Below are 20,210 nucleotides of genomic sequence, written 5' to 3'. Positions count from 1 at the left end.
TTATAGCTGTAAACACATTAAGAAAGAATGGATCCAGGACCTTAAAGGCATTATGCTAAGTGAAAGAAGTCAGACAAAGACATGTACTGTATGATTTAATTTATATGTGGAATCTAAGTAACAAAAACAAAAATCACACACATAGAAAAAATCAGATTTGTGGTTACCAGAGGCAGGGGTAGGGGTAGAGGAATTGGATGAAGATGGTCCAAAGGTACAAACTCCCAGTTACAAGATACATAAGCACTGGGGGTGGAGTGCACAGCATGATGACTGTGTGGAATATTTGAAAGTTGCTAGAAGAGTAGATCTTCTTAAAAGTTCTCATCACGAGGAAAAATATTTTATTGTAACTCTATGAGTAGATTAGATGTTAACTAAGCATGTGGTGATCATTTGCAATATATGTAAGTCAAGTCATTATGCAGTACACCTTAAACTTATACAGAGCTGTGTGCCAATTATATCTTAATAAAAGTAGAAAAAATAAGGGAACCAAATTAATAAGCTAACTTTATATCATAAGAAACTAGCAAAAGAAGAGCCTGCTAAATCCAAAGATAGGCAAAAGAAGGAAATAATGAAGAGCAGAGTGAATATAAGTGAAATAGAGAATAGAAAAACAATGGAGAAATCATTAAAAACAAAAGTTGAGTTTTTGGAAAGATCAATAAAATTGACAAACTTTTCACTAGACTGACCAAGAATGTATTTAAGCTTATATTGTTCTCTGGTCAAAATACAAGGCTATATTTTAAATTAAAATCAGGTTTTGATAAATTTATCTCTCCATGTAGGTAACATTGTTTTGAATTTATCAAGGTTGAATACTCCAGTAAAGTGATCCTGTTTTGTTTAAGGTATTTTCCCCCCTGAATTGACAGTATGTTTTACTGTATGTTCCCTAGTTGTAGAATTGGTTCATAGATTATTCAAACTGCTAATCATAGCTCCAGGTTGATGTAGCATGAAGAAACAGTTGTGGTTTAAACCAACATCTGTTGATTAAATCTCCAGAGTTCTGCAAGTCCTTTTATAAGGATTTATTAAAGGAATTTGAAAACTACTATTCTCAAACATTTGGCACTCAATGAGAAATTCAAAAGGCAAAGGAAATGGCTGTAATGATAATTCAAGGAGAAGCGAGAGTGAGAAATAGTGATGAAATACTGGCATTGGAATAGAGGAGAAAAGATTAAGTATAAACTCCTCCTTTTTAAAGGAGCACTCAAAGTTTGCTAACTGTCAACAAATGCCATTAGAATTTATCCCAAGAATTAGTTCAAAAGAAATGAAGAGTTCTATGAGGACATTTATTTTAGTATTATTGATAAAAATAAAAACCAATGCAACATAAATGTCTAAGGAGGCTCTGGTTAAGACTCTATATCCACCTACTCGGATATTAGCCATCCATTAAAGTGATTACATGGAAGGTATTAGAAAGAGGGGTAACAGCTGAATACAGAAAGGTTTCTTGATTGTGCTGCATAAACGTACATAATGAACCTTGACAGTAAGGTCTTCTGCTCTCTGAGGGTGATCTTGAAAGTCCATGGGACATAGTGATTGGCCCCTTTGCTGTGGTTGGATTTTGACTCACTTTCCCAGTGTTATGGGCCAGTGTTCCCTTCCCAGTGGGTCTTTGAGGTCCTTGACTCCTCAGTGAATTTCCACTAACTTTTAAAAAAAAATTCTCACCCAAGGACATGCTTATTGATTTTAGAGGGGAAGGGGGGGGGAGGGAGAGAGAGAGAGAGAGAGAGAGAGAGAGAGAGAGAGAGAGAGAGAAAAGAAAGAAAAGAAAGAAAGAAAAGAAAGAAAGAAAAGAAAGAAAAGAAAAGAAAAGAAAAGAAAAGAGAAAAGAAAAGAAAAGAAAGATAGATCTTTTGGTTGCCTTCCATATGTACCCCGACCCGGGATCAAACCCACAACCTAGGTATATGCTCTGACCAGGAATCTAACCTACAACCTTTCTGTATATGGTTGGTATGGCTTCTAACCAATTGAGCCACACCAGCCAGGCTCCACTAACTCTTATTTAGCAGTTTAAAGGGGTCACCTAAGTAATTAATTTACAATTTACCTATCTTTATATAAGTACATTCTCAATTTTCGGAAGATTATATGAGTAGTGTGTGTGTGAGTTGAGGTATCCGTGAAGATCTCCAGACGTTTTAGTCCTAAATGTCAATGTCTACTGTTAAGCTTTTGGAGGTAGACTACTAAGTAATTGGTAGACATTTAAATAGATGGGGAAATTAGGGAGTTTTTCTCTTAAAGATTTCCTTTTACAAGCTCTCCGATATGACAGTTAGACTAAAAAAAAGTCATTCACAGCTTTATCAGAATAAAATTACTGTTGGGAGCAACTTTTAGAGACCATGATTCCAGAACTTATGCTAAGACATATAATAATACATAATCATATAGTTGGGATGGCTCCAGCAATTGTGAAGTTCAAATAAACAGCTTACTGAAATATATTTTCTAGTAGTTTTTTTCATCTGTGTTCTCTGGATAGTAAACTCTTATTGCCCTTTCTCTTAAATGGTATAGAAGTGCTGTGTATAGAATTCTAGTTTGAAGGTTATTTTCCCTCAGCTTTTTGAATGTAGTACCTCCTTCTTTTCTGGCATTTATTGTTGCTGCCACTGAGAATCCTGCTGTCAATCTATTTTTGGTTTCTTTGGAGTTTCTTTTCTCTAGGGTGGCTTTTAAAACTTAATCATTATTTTCGATGTTCTGTTTCAGTTTCACTGTGATGTGTCTAGGCATAGATTTGAATTTATTTATTCCAAGATGACACTTGGTGTGCATTTTCCATCTGGAAAATCATGTCTTTAATTTTAGAACACTCTTAATCGTATCTCTGCGGGTTTTGATTCTCTATTTATTTCTTCCATTTTCTTCTCGAACTCCAATTAGCTATGTTTCTATGCCTGTCAACACATCTTTTATTTCTAGTAATGGCTCTTTTATCCTTTTATGTTGTGCTCTCTCTAGGCTGGTTCTAGATGAAATCTCTGTCTTCTAAATTAATCACTCTTTTTATATAACTGTGTATGGTTCCAGGTTTTATAATCTATTTTAAAATATTAATCTGTTTTTGTTTCACTTTTCCCAATTTCTGTTACATACTTACCTCTCTCTCTCTCTTTTTTTTTTTTTTAGGATATGTTACCTAATTTTAATTTGGGGAGGATTCTAAACATAATTTTTTAAAAGTTATTTTAAATTAGTGTTGTTTTCATTTTTGTCAGGTGTAAATTCATCTTATTATTTTTTTGTGGCTGTTCTTAGTGTTGGATTTTTTTCTTTGTGCTTTTTGGAAATTTGTTTAGCAGTCTTCTTTTGAATTGGAGTTTAAATTTCATTCTCGGGTCTCTGAGTGCCTGTCTTTCTAGCACCCCACACCCCTGAACTCATGGGCCTCCTGTCTAGGCCCAGTTCTTATACTTGAGGTTCAGCACGTCCATCTGGTTCAGGTGTCAGGGATTGTGCAGATGGCACCAGATGGTGGCTTGGCCCAAGACCAGGCTGCAGTGTTATATCTGCTTCCGCTTCCTGTCCTAAGTACATAGCTCTGAGCACCTTCACAGACTCCACCCTGGTTTTGCAGCTTTGCAGGTAGGGAAACATCACCTTAGCCTCTGGCTTCGCCTCATGTAGGGCATTTAAATCTCTATTATTCTGCTATGTATCAGCTCCCAGGTGCCTCTCCCTGCTTCTGAACTGTCAGCCTGGCCTGCACTTTGTGATTTGGCCCCACAGGGATCTTTTGCTTCCGAGTATGTCTAAGTGTTTTTTATTTTAACACTTTGGTGCCCATGCTTACATCTGTCATTGCATATCATTTTATGGAAGAGGAAGATGAGGTTCAGAAAGCAGAAGTGAGCTACTTGGAACCTCACAGCTAGTAAGTGACAGAGCCAGCTCTGGGAAAGGAGATGAGGAGAGCCAGGAAAGGTTTCTGTGGAAGTGCTAGAAATTTAATGATAGCGTTTAGAGAGAAAAATCATTTATTGTATGTCACAAAAATTAACTATAGATCTGCTAAGCAAAAGTAACCCTTATTCTGCCTTCTAAAATGAAACAAAAAGACAGAACTTCAGCATCATAAATAATTTTAAAATAGATTTTAGAAGTACACAAACCATAGAGGCATTGTGATTCTTATTTATTTTATTAATTTACAAAGCACTTAAGTATAGTGCTTATGCATCAGATACTCTTCCAAGTGCTTTACACTTATCAACTCATTTAATTTTTGCTACCATATGCAGTAGGCTCTGTTGCTATCCTCATTTTGCAGATAACTAAACTAAGGCACAGAGAACTTTAGGAATTTGTCTAAAGTCACTCACAGCAAGTAAGAGTTAAAGCTGTGCTTCTGACCCTGTCTGTCTAGCCCCAAAGTGCCAGCTCCTCCTACTATGCTATGCTGTACAACCGCATCTCAGAATTATTTTCTTAACCTCTCTCTTCTTACAACTGAGTTGACACCTTATCTTTATTAGAGATACATTTTATGTTATGAAGAAATTAATGAATTAGCTCTACGTCACCACTGGTAGCTTGTTTTCTTTCTTAGGTTTCCTCCCTCCTTATTATTTGTGCTCATGATATTGTTGTGTAAAAGTTACTTTGCTACCACCGTTCCTCTGGAAGATGCCACGCGCTCATCTAAGACTTCGTCAGGTGTTAAGGAATGTACTTGCCGCAGGCCCACACCTTGCCGAGAACTGCAGGAGGCTGTGACGCTCCTTATTCGTAGCTCCTTCAGCCTTCCTCAACCTCCTGCCTAATGCCAGCCATTCTATAGTTTCTCATCATGTGTATATGCAACTGTGTCATTTTCTGTGTGTGTCATTTAAACCCATTTCCTCATGCTTTATTGTCAAGCGTTGTAGGTAATAGCTGGACACCATGTTTCCTATAACAAGCTAGCCCAGTTTTCCTCCTGGGGGTCAGTTGTGGTTGGTTTCTAGGTTCTTGAACTAATGGAATCCTTATTTCTCTTCTCCGATCCCCCCTCCACACAGTAAGAGAAACCAGGAAGCACTCCCAAATGTCAAGGGAGGAGGAAGTGCCGAAATGGGGCAGGATGGAAAGGTGCTCAAATGTGCTATGGTGTTAATGAGAAAGGACAATGGAAGACAACCAGGAGGCAGTCTGGCAGAGTAGTTAAGAACCTGGGCTTGGGGTTCAAATCCTATTTCTGCCTCTTACTGGCTGTGTGTCTTTGGGCAAGTTACTTAGCCTCTCTGTGTCTCAGTTTCATCATCCGTAAAATGGGGATAATGGCAGTGTCTACTCTCATAAGGTTCTTGTGATGCTTAAATGAGTTAGTATCCATAAAGCACTAAGAACAGTGCCTGGCATATTGTCAGCCCTCAACTGCAATTAGCTGTTAATAATTGTTATTACTCCAAGCCCAGTGAAACAGAGGCAGGGGCTAGTTGGCAAACACAGAACAACAGATTCAGGATAGCCAAAAGTTACTGGTCACAAGCCCAGAATGAGTGCCATACTAGCTTACTGAACCACTTAGAAGCACACTTTTTCCCACTTCTGTGACCTTTCACTGGCTGGCCCTTTGCCTATATCAGGGGTTAGCAAACTACACTCTATAGGCTAAATCCACATCATCACCTGTTTCTGAAAATAATGGAAGTGAGGAGATGAATCAATGGAAAGACAGATCAGTCTCCCCATCAGCCTTTTAACCCACTATTTCCTGACTCAAGGACTATAATTGCTGCCTGTGTCTAGTTTGCAGCTTTGCCTTGAGGACCTTTATCTGATCAAGATGCTCTCTCTTTTAGACTTTACAAGCAAAACCTCGAGCAGCTATCCTTTATTCAACTGGCAGCTTCAAAGGCTTTCTGTGGGTGGTCCTTCCCAACTCTGTGTTTCTCAAGCACAATTAGAAGAAACCAGACTAAGGCCTCACCTTCAAGGCAATAAAGAGGGAAATAAGCCTGTCAGTGGAAACAGAATAAAGGATTTTTTCCCTTCAGACTCCCTCCTGAAGACTCTGCTCTGCTCAGCAGGGTATCACCTTCTGGTATGCTGTTAAACCTCTCTGAAAAAAACAAAAAGCCCCGATTTGTAGCCTTTGCTGGTGTCTCTGTTGTAAATCCTCCTACTGTGGCTGATAGCAGGTGGAGTCGGGAAGAAATGTGCATCATCACTGGCTCATTGGTACCAGCATGCTCTGTTTTGTTTATTTTATTTTGTTTTGTTTTGTTTTTGTCTAGGGCACTGTTTCAGCCCAATCCCAGCACGTGCTGTTAGAAATGTGCCGTATTTTTGAAGTCGTTAGAGATCAATCTTCCCTCTTGTTTACATTTAACTTGTACCACTAGGTGGCACTTTAAGGACATTACAGGAAATTGGCTCGACTGGATTTATTTTTTTACTTTTTATGGAAGTATAATTTGCATATTGAAGAGTACACATTGAACATGCAACTCAATGAATTTCACAAGCAGAACACATGTGTGCAATCAACACTAAAATCAGGAAACAATATTACTAGCACCCCAGAAACCTCCTCTTATGCTATTTTCCAGTTTCTATTCCTTATACTTAGGTTTACCACTATTCTGACTTCTAACAGCATAGATTAGTTTTACTTGTTTTCTACCTTATGTGAGTGGAACCATGCAGTATATACTCTTGTGTCTGGTTTCTTTTGCTTAAATGCTAATTTTATGTGATTCATTCATATTGTGTGTAATTGTAGATCATTGCTGTATAGTATTCCATTGTGTGTGCAAATACATCACTGTTTTCTACTGTTGATGGACATTTGGGTAGTTTTCATATTTTGGCAATTATAAATAATGCTGCTATGCATACTCACCTACTAGTTTTTTTGAGTAGGTGTGGGTTTTTATCTCTCTTGGGTATATACCTAGGAGTAGAATTTCTGGGTCATAGGGCAAGCATCTATTCAGCTTTAGTGAATACTGCCAAACAGTTTTATAAAGTGTCTGTAGTGATTAATACTCTGTCAACAGTGTTCCCATTTCAGTTCCACATACTAAATACTAAATTTGTTTTATGATAGCTGGGTCTTAACTCTCACATAATTTTTATAGCTCCCTCTCTAGCCAGGTATTTTTAATTGGATTTTTAAACAGCCCCCTTCTTCTGATGGACATAGCTTATGCAGGAAGGGCTGTGTCAACCCAAAAGGGGACATTTATCATAGTCTAAATATGAACTATCAGTGGTTAGAAAAGATGTTATTCAAACATTTCATCACTAATATAGAGCAATGGAACCTGGAAGGGGGTTCAAAATTATAAGTGTGGTAAAATATTGGGTGAGGCTAGAATTTTAAGGCACTTTGAAATTTTTATATACTTTAGGTATTGTTGCCAGGACTATATATATCTAGCGTCTGGGACCAGAAAAAAGGATTTCTAAAGACCTCATAACCAGATGCCTTCGAATTGTGATGGTGGTGGGTGCCTGTTTTAGTAAGGGTCTGTTTGGTGTGGTAAGAGTCATGCAGATGGCATCTTTCTTCAGCCTTATCCAACGGGGAACATGAGTCTCAAGAGAATCCTGCCATAGATCACCTTTTCTGTGAGGCCCATGTTGTTGGCTCTGCAGGTGGCATTATAATATAACATTAGGTATGTGATGAGTAGAGGGTGGGGCTCAGGCTTTACTCAGGTCTCTTTTCTATTACTAGAAATTGGAACTGGAAGAACAAAACCCTAGTCATGGTCAAAATATTTGTTTTTTAGACCAAAATACAGTGCCCATAGTCCTATAGTTGTAACAGTAAGTCTGTCTCATGGATGTTGTCCATAATCCAGTAGTTCGAATCCCCAAGGGATTATGATATGTCACTGCTGTATCTAGGGATTAGTTGCCCATAATGGTTACCTATTATTTATATCCATCAGAATTGTCCCTGAGCTCCTGTTAGTGTTCCCCTGGGTGTCTCCAGTGTAGGACTGGCCAGTCATAAGGGGCCACCAGAGACATTCAGTGCGAACTGCCTGAGATGTCTGTGCTGAGGCAGCCAGGATGAAATCTGAAAGTCTGAAAGGGCTTTATTTTTGAAAATTTCTTCCCTCCAATACCAGTAGCAGTAATATCCAGTGACATAAATTTGGATTGTGGGTAGCCTGCTCTAGTGGATCTGCTTATAATCTATACTGGAGTCAGCACTTTCTCAGTTTAATCTTTTGGCAAGAGGGGAAAAGTCCCTTATATTGAATTGGCTGCTACTTGCCTATGTCTGGGAAACCAATTGTAATTTTACTTCTGATTATGACAGTAGCTGCCATTATTGAACAGTTGCTATATAATTGTGCTTGGCACTTTAGTCATCTCTTTCACTTATGCTCTTCACAATGCTAGGAGTTTAGGTGGATTATCCCCTTTCACAGACAAAGAAATTGTGGCCCAGAGAGGTTAAGCACATACCCAGGTTTTACACCAAGCAAGTGCAAAGCTTGGGTTTGATTTCAAAGCTTGTGCCCTATAACTGCTGTGCTCTGTGGTTCCAGTTACTGTGGGATGAAATTTTTTTTTTTTTTTTTATATCTTTATTGATTTCAGAGAGAGGAAAGGAAAGGGAGAGAGAGATCGAAACATCAATGCTGAAAGTCATTCATTGGCTGCCTCCTGCACGCCCCCGACTGGGGATCGAGCCCGCAACCTGGGCATGAGCCCTGGCTGGGAATTGAACCCTGATCGCCTGGATCCTGGGTCGATGCTCAACCGCTGAGCCACACCCGGCCAGGCTGTGGGATGAATTCTTGACTAGTCCACTGGAACATGAAACAGTGTTGGGTTCATTACTAGCTCAGTGCACACATCAATCAGAAGACCTGCTTTTTGCTGGTATTCAGCTTAGGCACCAGGAAAACTATGAAACAAGACATAGATCCTACCCTCTAGGTACTTCAGCTCTATTTCTGTCTCTTACAGGTGACTTTGGTCATGGGTTTTGGTAATTGTTCTTATAGAGAATTCAGTCCTAAGGATCCTCTCTTGAGACTGATTGGGGAATAATGGATTTTGCTGTGGCCATTAGTTTTGCATCTTCTATGTCTGGGTTTGACCACAGGGTTTCCTGGTGTGCCTTTACCTAGCAGAGATGGGGGTCAGGTGAAAGTTAGGCATCAAATGACATCTAGAATACCAATAAGATTGGTATTCATCTGGAGGTCCCCTAGAGGCTGTAGCAGGGTTGTCTGCTCATCTGCCTAGAATTTAGCACTGCTTTTGTGATTCCCAGTCTTAGGATCTGCCTGGATTCTTGGGGGATAAATGGAGCTTGAATTTCTTTTTCTAATCTGTCAGTAGAATGAATATTACAATTTTTTAAAAAAGTCATCAATTATCCACACCTTAGAAATTAATTAAGCAATTAGACTACTTATTTTTTTAAAATGAGATTTGGCTTTTTGTTGCAGATTTAACTTTTAAACAAGTCTTATTGCTGAAGATTTTGCTCAGCTTCAATTATTTATTTATTTATGGAACCATATTGCACACACCCTCTATTCCCTTCATGGTAAATGGACAAGAAAACAGTTAAGAATCCTAATTAGTTTTTGCTGGAGCACTTTTCCAGACTAGACCTTGGATACTTGGCTTTCTCATTTCTTAAATGTAGGGTTTGGATCATCAGTAGTCCGCAGTTGATCTGGGCTGGCTTCATAAAAATCACCCAGGGAGCTTGTTAAAATAGAAGTTTCTAATGCTCCACCCTTGGGAGATTATAATTAGGGAAGTCTGGGGTAGTATCTAAAAGTCTGTAATTTATAAAAATTTCCAAGATAATTCTTCTGTGCAGCTATATTTGGGATCCACTGGGCTAAATGGTCTAGAACAAACAGAATTGAGTTGGGAAGAAATTTCTGGTATGTTTGAAGATTAAGGTAAAAAATGTGCCTGGAGTGGGTTCCATATGGGCGAACTAGCACAGTTGTGATGCAGAGGTAAATTGGAGCCAGATGATAGAGGGTTTTTAATTGCCTGAGGGATTGTGATGTGTGCCATAGGCCTTAGGGACCCATTGAGGGTCTTTGAGAAAAGTGTTTTGATGAGAAGGTGCTTTACAAAGTAGTTCCTCAGTGGTGTGCAGGGTAGATTGGACTGGGGTAGGGGGGCTGAAAGCTGGAAAAAGACCCACTGAAGTTTTTGCAGTGGCCCAGGCAGGAGGTGTGATGAGCACCTGGACTCAGATGGGCACTATGGGGCCTTTGGAAAACTGGCCTGCCACGGTGGAACTGGATCTGAGACATGTTGTTTTTGGTTTTTAAGCTACTTTAAAAAATCCATAATTTATCAGTGTTGTGTTCATCTGCTTTAACTATTATAATGAATAATCTTTATTGTTTGTGTCCAGAAGGTTTTAAAAGAGCCCAGTAAATAAATTCATGCAGAGTAGTTGGCAGCAGGAGCAACAGCTGCTACTGCAGAGGAGGAAAGAGGGAGGGAGGGAGGGAGGAGGAGGAAAGGGCAAGAGGAGGGAAGGAAGCCCATTTTGCCAGGCAGCAACCCCATCATCACCCTGCCTCATGCCCTTGGCCAAGGCGAGAGGGGGAGGTATGTACAGCAGGGGCCCCTGGAGTTGGATCTGCCAACCACTGTGGAGAATGCTCCTCTCAAAGGATTGGGTGTGGAACATGTCATTTGGCATTCAAATCAAATGGAATATTTTTCTTTTGTTCCTCTAAAACCCAGCCTATGGTTCAGTGTTTCCCAAAATGTGTTCCACAGAACATTAATTCTGCTGGATGTTAATAGAAGGTACATGAGAACAAGGAGTGGAAACTAAATAAATCTGGGAACTGCTGGGTTTAAAAAGTCAGTGGCTTCCTTTACCTCCCAGGATTTCAGAGCGGGTGACATGCTAAGTGCTTTATGAATTTCTAAGAGGAAGGTAGACTGTGTAGTGTTTCTTAAGCTTATTTGTAATTCTTTTTCCCTCTAGTCCAGGAGCTGACAAAGTATGAACCACATGCCAATCTATCCCACCACCTGTTTTTGTAAATAAAGTTTATTGGCGCACAGCCCCGCCCTTTCATTGAATTGCCTGCTCTGCTTTAGCACTCAACAGCAGGGTTGCAAAATTGCAGTGGAGACCTGGAGACCCAGAGATTGAATGGCCTGGACAACTGAAAATATTTAATATCTGGCTCTCTATAGAAAAAGTTTGCCAGTCCCTGCTGTAGGCAATTTGTAGAACTGGTGTTGGTCTAGCACTGCTTTGTGATGAATCTGCTTAATGTTCCTCAGTTACTATGTTACCACATTTCTTTCCTCTTTAAACTATTTTCTCTCTCGACCATTTACATATTGCCTAAGATCAGTACCTGGATTTCATGTGTCATTGTTCTTTTCTTTTACTTACCACATTCCACCAATCATCAAGGATGTACCCAGTCTCCAATCTAAATAGCTCTCAAATCTGCCTATCCCCACGCCCACAAGACTGGTTTCAATGACCATCATCTCTTACCTTGTTTTCTTCTTTTGCCTTCTAATTGAGTTCCCTTCTCCTAGAACGGGTTGCTTCCAATCCATTTGCCTGCATGGCCCTCAGAATAAGTTCCGTATCCTGAACAGGGATGTATCAGCCAAGGTCTAGTCAGGAAAACAGAAACCACTCTAGGTATTTCACACTGAAAGAGATTTCACTCAAGAAATTTGGTACTTAAAAAGAATTAGATGTGCTCGAGGAACAAAGATGAGGGAAGGCTACCACTATGAGATGTCACAACTTTCTGAAAATTAGGGTATTATAAGAACTGAAGGAAATAGCTGAAGATGCTCAGACTGCCTGCAGCACCAAAATAGTGATTTGCAGGGAAGTGTCCGAGGCCACTATAGGACCTTCTGCCTGCTGAAACCCAGGCTTTTCTGCCTGCCACTGCCAGAAGAGCAACAACATGGCTTTCCTTTTACTTTCTTGGTTTCATGAGCATGACTCTGACAACAAGAAACTCTGTTGAAAGGAGATTGTGTAAATGTAGTTGGCAGGCTGCTGCCCCGCGCAGTGTAGGGTCGGGCATAGACGCAGGGACGGTGAGGAATGGCTCCGAGGTCGTCCAGGGCGGGCTCTGTAAGACCACGTGGGATCCACTCCACTGCCGCCGTCCGCCTTCAGTTCTCCCATTCTCCTCCACTGCTCAGCCTTGTTCCGTCCCCCTAGACCCCAAATTCCAGACATACTCGAGTGGCCTTCCAGGGGCCTAAAACAGTTAACACTTACTATCTCATAGTTTCTGTGGGTTAGAGGTTCGGGAGCAGCCAGCCTGGCTCAGGCTCGGGTAGTTCTGGCTCAGGCGCCCATTATGCCGCAGGCAAGACGTCCGTCAGGGCCGTAAGCAGCTGAAGCTTCACAGGGCTGGGGGAGCCTCTTCTAAGATGGCCCCGCCCCGCGGTGCGGGCAGGAGGCTCGCTTCCTTGCTGCATGGGCTCCGTGCTAGAACTGCGCGAGCTTCTTCACAGCGTGGCAGCTGGCTCCCCCAGCACACGATCGGGACGAGAGCGAGACCGTGGAGGAGCTGCTGGAGTGCTTTAACTCCCCTTGTCTGGGGCGCTTTGCCTGGTGTCGCAGGTCCAGAACCTGAGATGAGGATTCTTGGAAAGTGACACGTGAGATGTATGAAATAAACACCTGTGTAATTGAATGACTGAACAGGTTTCCACACCCTGAGTGGCAACACCTCCAAATCCATGTGACCTCTCCAGGCTTTTTGTTACAGAAGTAGAATGAAATATATTTCTCACTTGTGGATAGGGGAGTATTAATATTAAAATATGAGATATATATTTTTTAATGGAACCTTAGCTCAAATTTCAATGTGCTCTTGTACATTTTTCTGGCTTGCCACATCCTGGCTCGGTGCATGCTGTTACACAGGAGTCGTGAGAGGCAGCTGCCATTTGCAGTACTAATTGTAATCTAAGCGTTTGTTTCTTCCACAAGATTCAAGCATTGGATTTCAGTTCAGACAACCTAAACTTTTGGACATGGGCAGGTTGCCCATATTGATAGCTAAGTTGTTCCCCCTATTTCTTTAATACATGGAGGAAAAAGGGAGCCACTGAGATCCCCTGCTTTCATGGGTTATCATTTTCCCAAAATTGTTAACTTAGAAATGTCTGAAGAAAAGCAAAGAAATCTCCTTGGTTTGTTCTGCTTTCCAGCTGTGAAGTCTAATGTAAGCCTCATACTATTTTGCATGAAGGAAAGTGAAATAGTTTATTGGGAAGAAAAGCTTTTGCATGTCTAAATCTCTTTAGGGTTTTTTCCCCACACAAGGCTAGTTTTCTTTCCCCATCTCTTTTCCTGGGATGATTTCTGGCTCTGGTGAGGCCCTGTCTTTCCAGGACCTTCCTGATTCCTCATTAGATTCACTCCTCTGTGTGTTCAACAGATGGACCCATTTAGAATCAGTCATGGAGCAGTAGAAAGGGGTGGGGAAGTCTTGAGTTTCTTCATAAGGAGATTGATGGTTACATCCAGCCTGATATAATCCTGAAGAGTTGTTTGTTACTAGTCATAAAGCTAGAAAACCTGGGCCTCTGGATGCCATTTCATGAAGGTATATTTGTAAATGAAAAAAGAAATTTAGACACGTCTCACAACTGCTTCCTCATCCTTCCCAACCCCCAACTCGTTGTTTGTGTTTTTAGAGACAGTTAAGAGAAAATGAAGGCAATGACATACACAGCTACTACTTCTGCTGTGCTCAGAAATGTCATTTTTGTGGAAAAGAGGATCCAATTTATCATTTCCTTTAATATTTGCACAAGAAGGAGACTTCATTTATCTCCCCAGGAAAGGAAGGCTTAGGGCAAGTGCTTCTCTCTATCGGCCTTATGGTAGAAGGGAGCTGACCAGTTGAAAGGCAGAGTAGTTGACTGACTGCTCTGTCACTCCTTATCTCTCTGCCTGCCTGATGGAATGTGGGGTGCACACCTGAGGTCCCAGCAGGGGGCTGCAAGCATAGACTTGGGGATAGAACATGTGTTCTAAGCAATAGATTTTCAGGTAGAGGCAAGAAAGGATCTTGGGCCCAATTTGCAATTCTTCATCACAGTTCATGGGAAGTCCTGCATTTGGGGACTTATTGGGCCCTCACTCAGCTGTTTATAAAGCTCACAGTAGGCTGGCAGATCTTAAAGTAAGATGCCATTTGTCAGAACCCCCAGGGAAGGTGGGTGAGTGCCTGTATCCCCCAGACTCCTGACAGTGAAGGCTTCTGGATGGCTTTGCTTGGATGTTTCCCACATGCTTCAAACTCAGTATGCCCCAAAGTGAGCTCCCCCTCACACCTGCTTCTCCCATGGTTTCCATCTTGGGGATTGGCCTCAGTGTTCTTGTGGTACCCAGGCTGACATTCTGGGTGTTGGAGCATGGGAGGCCCTCTGAGCTTCCTTTCTCACCATCCCCATGCAGTGCCCCTCTGGTTGGCTGCACCCTGCTTATCACTCAGATATCAGCTGGGATATCACCTTTGCCTGAGTCTTTGCTGACCCAGAAGGCTGGGTGCTTCTGGAGCCCCATAATTCCCCACCATTGTCCTAATTCCACTGAAACATGTTTACCCAATCATTTCTCTTCCTCTCCCATTAGACTTTAAGCTCCTTGTAAGCAAGGTCTGAGGCTTGTTCATCCTTGAATACCAGTGTCAGCATAGGTCCTGCCTGTAGTAGCTGTTCAATAAATTTCTTGGCCCAGAAAATATAAAGCATAGTGTTTACAAGCCCAGCTTTAGGACCTGAGGCCTGGGTTCAGACCCTGCTATTTGTGCAATCTTGAGTGAGTTCCTTCTTAATCCTCAATTTCTTCACTAATAAGATGGAGATAATAACTATTTCCTAGGCTGTGATGATGAAATGAAATAATCCATGCAAAGCACCTAGAACAATGTTTGACACATAGTAAGTGTTCTCTCTTTTGCACTATTAATAACAGTCATAATGATACAGTTATCCTTAATGGAAAGGAGAAGGCTCTAAGAGAGTTGGAACTAGAAATCAGGCATGTTGAGTACCTGTAAAATGGGTTTGGAACAGGTAGGAGTTGGTTGGGAACCAAGGATTCTAGGTAGGGTGGTGAAAATGTAGGAGCAGGTGGGATTACTCTGGGAAAGAATGAACAGGGAGGAAAAAAACTGGGCAGGTAACTGACAACAGAACCTTGAGAACCCCAACATCTTAGGGATAATAAGAGGAGTCACCAGGAAAGGAAGATAATGATTATATTAGGAGACCACAGCTCATCAGATACAGGGACTGGTCTAGAGAAGACTAGAAGAGGCAGGTTGAGTCTGCTGAACGGGAGAGCAGTAGCATCCTTGGGTACAAACCTTTTCAGCTGAAAGCAAAGTGCTCTAGCACAGCTGAATGTAGCAGCCTGGAGCCGGGGGAATGAGAAGACAGTGCCCAGTCTCCCTGTGTCTTCTGCTTGGGTCTTTGGTGCCTGATCTGTCTGGAGGGGCTTTGGGGCAGTCTTTGCCTATCTTCGTGTATCCATTCACTGATTTTGTATCACTTAGCAGCCAGAACCCCTCTGTTTACTCCTTCCATCGTGCTTACCCTCCCCCTACCTTATTTAAGGTAAAGAGTCATATCTACTAGAATATTTCTTTATTAGAAAACTAATATATTTTTAAAAATTTCAGTGTTTTTAATTATGATTATTGTTTTTGTTAGTGCTCAGGTTAAAATTTTAGCTTCTTTCCCAACCCTATTTTTCCAGTAAGTTTTGCTATTTTTAATTTGAGCTTATGAAGTGTTAGGTTTTTAGCAATATATATGTCCACTTATAGAAGACATCCCCATGACTCCTTTTCCTAAGGTCCCATAATGCTGGGAGGAAGGGTGGGAGGGAACAGCAAGGCCTACAGAAGGTTTTCTCAAGGATCAGCAGACCTGCCCGTGCTTCGCTGCAACTTGGTCTAAATCAATTTCCTCATAGTGACTATTTTCTTAAGTGCTCTTCATTATATGTTTATTTGGGTGATTACGGTTTTGCATTTTTATCTGCTCTCTGATCTTTTGCCTTAGTCTGAACAAGCCTCCGAGGCCGAGCTACACCCGCAGCTGAACAGAGCCCCCTCGCAAGCTGCAGAGAGTAGTCCCACAAAGAAGGTAAGGCCAGCACAAGGGTGCCATTGTGGTGGCATTGTGAGTCCTCCCTTGGGCTTCTTGCCTCTGTGAGCACATCTACCATTTTAAGGTTTTCATCTCCTGACGTGAATGTTAATGACCCAGATTTCCTAGAATTTGGGTTCTTTGAGAAGATGTGGTCCTATGATTCCTGGGCTGGAACTTGATGTTGCTGACAGTTTCTACTTCCCTCTTCAACCTTCCAGCTAAATATGGCAGCTTTGCTGTTGGCAAGACCAAGAGGTGAGGTGGGGAGGGACAGATGCCTTTAGCAGAACCCCACACACTGCTAAGCCTCTAAGAGCACCTTTTGGGGCCATGGTAGTCTCCCCATCTTTGTCTCTGTGCTGTGGTCTCTTCTGCATCTTGGCATCTTCACCTCAGCCCACCCGCGTCACTGAGTCCCAGGTCATTTGCTCAGTAAGCACCACTCACTCATTGTGCTGACCTTTCACCTTGTCACCTTCTTCTTGTCCTTCCCCTTCTCTCATGAAAGAGAGTGGGCCCTGGGCTCAGGAACAAAGGTGAAGCAGGGGCCTTCAAGGAAGCAGGCCAGCTGTCTCCTTCCGTGGCTCTTGGGCTTGACTTCCTGTAATTGGGGGGTAGGAGATGTTGAGCATATGACTGAGACCATTACAAACTTCAAAACTTATATTCCAAAAAGCCCGAAAGTGAGGCAAGAGAGAATTTTCTTCAGTAGAAAAGGCTCTGTGCTTTGAGATATACACAGTATTTAAAATAGTAAGGGAAGGAGGGTTGGTGGGCCCCTGGAACCTGATTCCTGCGTCCTCCAGGTGACAAAAGGAGGTAAAAGGCTGCAAGCATGAAAAAAAAGGAGGAAAGAAAGAAAGGCCACTGGAATCTGATGCACATGTCCCTCCAGCTCTTGCTGAGCCGTGAATCAGCCACATACCCTTGGGTATGGAGTTTCAGTAGAGTACATGCCTGACCTTGGGCATTGGCATGATGGGAGACCATTTAATTTTTTAACTTTTGGGGTTTTTTGTCTTGTTCTTAATCCACAGGATATACCATATTCTCAGCCTCCATCAAAGCCCATCCGTAGGAAACTACGACAAGAAAATCAAGCTACAGAAAATCAAGAGCCTTCTACCACCGTTGGTGGGCCAGCATCTGTAGCAACTGTGAAACCCCATCCAACAGTCCAAAAGTAAGTAGAACAGATAAGTGAGAGTAGGGTTGGAGACTTCCTTTTAAATCTTCATATATATGTAAATGTAGATATGCTTACATTTACACTCATACCATAAAAGGGTGTGATTTTATGGATGTAGTCTTACCTTACTCATCTCTGTGATGGAATTACTATTTTCCAGTCAAATAGAAAGAAGCTTCTAAGCTATAGGACTTATCCTGACCCAAGGGGCAATCTAGGACAAAGCCATGGTATGTTTCCTTCCCTTCCTCCCTCCACTTCTACTTCTGACCTCTATTCCTTACACTGGCCCACATTTTCCTAGGAAGAAGACAATAATATAAATAACAGTTTTCCCTCTTTGCCTGTCTTATCTCATGTTTCCCCATGGCAAATAGTTAGCCTCATGACCCTCAAGCCCAACTTTCAGTAGATGTGGGGTATGATTTCTTTAAAAAAATTTTTTTAATTTATTTTTAATTATAATTAACATACAACATTATCTTAATTTTAGGTGTACAACATTTATATTTCTTACAAAGTGATCACAATAAGTCTAGTAACTATTTGTCACTCTACATAGTTATTACAATGTTATTGACTCTTTTCCCTGTTGTACATTACGTCCCCATGATCTTTTTAATTCTCATAAGGAGTTTCTGTTGTTGATCATCTCAGCACAGACTCGTCACCTGCAGAGCCTCCAAGATATCTATCTGGCCAGCTGTAACAGACATTGGAGGAGGGTGGGGACTGAGAGAACAGTGCTCTGGACAAACTGTTCTTTTCCAGAAGGCTTTGACTTTAAGAAGAGCTATCACTTGCCTCAGTTTCCCTGTTGTGAAATTGAGCAAGGTGTTGAGGGTAGAAACCTGCTGCTATGTGTGACTGCACGTGAGCCTGACTGGTCACTAATGTAAATGCTCAAGACCCATCATGAAACTGCTCTAGGGACCTTGCAGGTCTCAGTGGCTGCTGTGGATTTTCTCCTGCTTACACTGTTATGGAAAGAAAAGCAACAGGTGTTTTCTTTCTTTAATTTTTTTCAATTACAATTTACACTCAATATTATTTTGTATTAGTTTCAGGTGTACGGCATGGTGGTTAGATAATCATATACTTTACGAAGTGTTCCCCCTGATATTTCCAGTACCCACCTGGCACCATACATAGTTATTACAATAGTATTGACTGTATTTCCTGTGCTGCACCTTACATCCCCATAACTCTTTTGTAACTAAGAAAAGCAACGGGTTTTGTGGGTGTAACTTGCTTTTGAAGCCAAAGCCCCGTTCTGAATCTGTGCAGCACTCTTTCAGAGGATGGTTTTGTTTTGTTTTGTTTTTCCAGTTGGACAGTTTGCTGGTGCCCTCACTGCAGAAAGGAAATATATTTTGTCCTGACTGGTCACTGAGAGCTTTGACCGTCTTCCAGCTACCCCAAGCTAGGGCATGGATCTCTGTCAGGGACAAAGATGGCTGAATTTTCTTTCGTGTACTTCCCCAGCTTTTCACTTTAATCTCTGCTTCACATTAATGCGAGTCAGTCAGTGGTAGCTACAGCATCCTCCAAAGTGGATTGGCAGGGCAGTGGGTGGAGTTCAAAGATATCTTTTCCACTTTCTTGTCTTTGTTTTTTAAAATGGCTTTATGGAGATATAATTTACATAGGATACAGTTCACCTTTTCAGTGTACAGTTCAGTAGCTTTCAGTATATTCACAAAGTTGTGCAACCATCACCATGGTCTAATTTTCAAACATTTTCATCACTTCCAAAAGAAATTCTGTGTCCATAAGCAGTCACTTTCCATTCTCCCCTCCCCCAAGCCCCAGGCAACTACTAATCTGCTTTCTGTCGTTATAGATTTGCCTGTTCTGGGCATTTTATATAAATGGAATCATACAATATCTGGTCTTTTGTGACTGGTTTCTTTCATTTAGCATAATGCTTTCAAGGTTCATCCATGTCGTAGCATGGATCAGAACTTAACTCTTTTATTGCTGAATAATGTCCCATTGTATGGATAGACCACATTTTATTCATCCATCCATCAGTTGATGGCCATTTGGGTTATTCCTGCTTTTCAGCTATTAAAAATAATGCTGTTGTGCTATTTGTGTACAAGCTTTTATGTGGACTTACGTTTTCATTTGCCTTGAGCATATACCTAGAAGTAGATTTGCTAGGTCTTATGGTAAGTCTATCTTTTATAGTTTGAGGAATTGTCAAACAGTTTTCCACAGTGGCTGCAGCATTTTATAATCCTGCCAGAAATGTATGAGAGTTCCAATTTCTTCTCTTCCTTGCCAATGCTTGTTATCTGTACTTTTTTTATTATAACCATCCTAGTGGGTGTGAAGTGGTATCTCATTGTGGTTTTGATTGCATTTATCTAATGACTAATGATGTTGAGCATCTGTTTTCTTTTTTGGTTAATCCTCATGAGAGGATATTTTTTCCCTTGATTTTTAAATTTTTTTAATTTTTTTTTTTTTTTTTTAGAGAGAGTAGCAAGGAGGGAAGGAGGGGGAGGGAGGGAGAGGGGAAGAAGAGAAAGAGTGAAACATCTATGTGAGAGAGACACTTCAATTGGTTGCCTCCTGCATGTTCCCCAACTGGGCCTGGGGATCAAACCTGAAACCCAGGTATGTGCCCTTGACCAGGAATCGAGCCCACGACCCTTCGGTGCATGGGCTGATGCTCTAACCACTGAGCAAAACCGGCTAGGGTGATGTTGAGCATCTTTTCCTGTGCTTATTGGCCATTTGTATATCTTCTTTGGAGAAATGTGTACTAAGATTCTTTGTCCATTTTTACATTGGATTATTTATCTTTATTTTTGGGTTATAAATTCTTTATATATTCTGGATACAAGCACTTTATCAG

The 20,210-nt window shown here is 41.3% G+C and overlaps 1 protein-coding gene across 3 annotated transcripts in view; it reads left to right on the top strand.

Moving 5' to 3' along the window:
* Positions 1-20,210, top strand: part of REPS2 (RALBP1 associated Eps domain containing 2) — a 172,563-nt gene that overhangs the window by 140,372 nt on the left and 11,981 nt on the right. For all 3 annotated transcript variants that reach the window (XM_081126456.1, XM_081126454.1, XM_081126455.1), the window contains 2 exons: positions 16,066-16,149; positions 17,193-17,338. In XM_081126456.1, the coding sequence (XP_080982582.1) occupies positions 16,066-16,149; positions 17,193-17,338 (230 nt within the window). The remainder of the gene's footprint in view (positions 1-16,065; positions 16,150-17,192; positions 17,339-20,210) is intronic.

The sequence above is a fragment of the Miniopterus schreibersii genome, assembly GCF_964146895.1.
Source record: "Miniopterus schreibersii genome assembly, chromosome: X".
Classification (NCBI taxonomy): Eukaryota; Metazoa; Chordata; class Mammalia; order Chiroptera; family Miniopteridae; genus Miniopterus; species Miniopterus schreibersii.
This window is presented reverse-complemented; position numbering and strand designations above follow the sequence as displayed.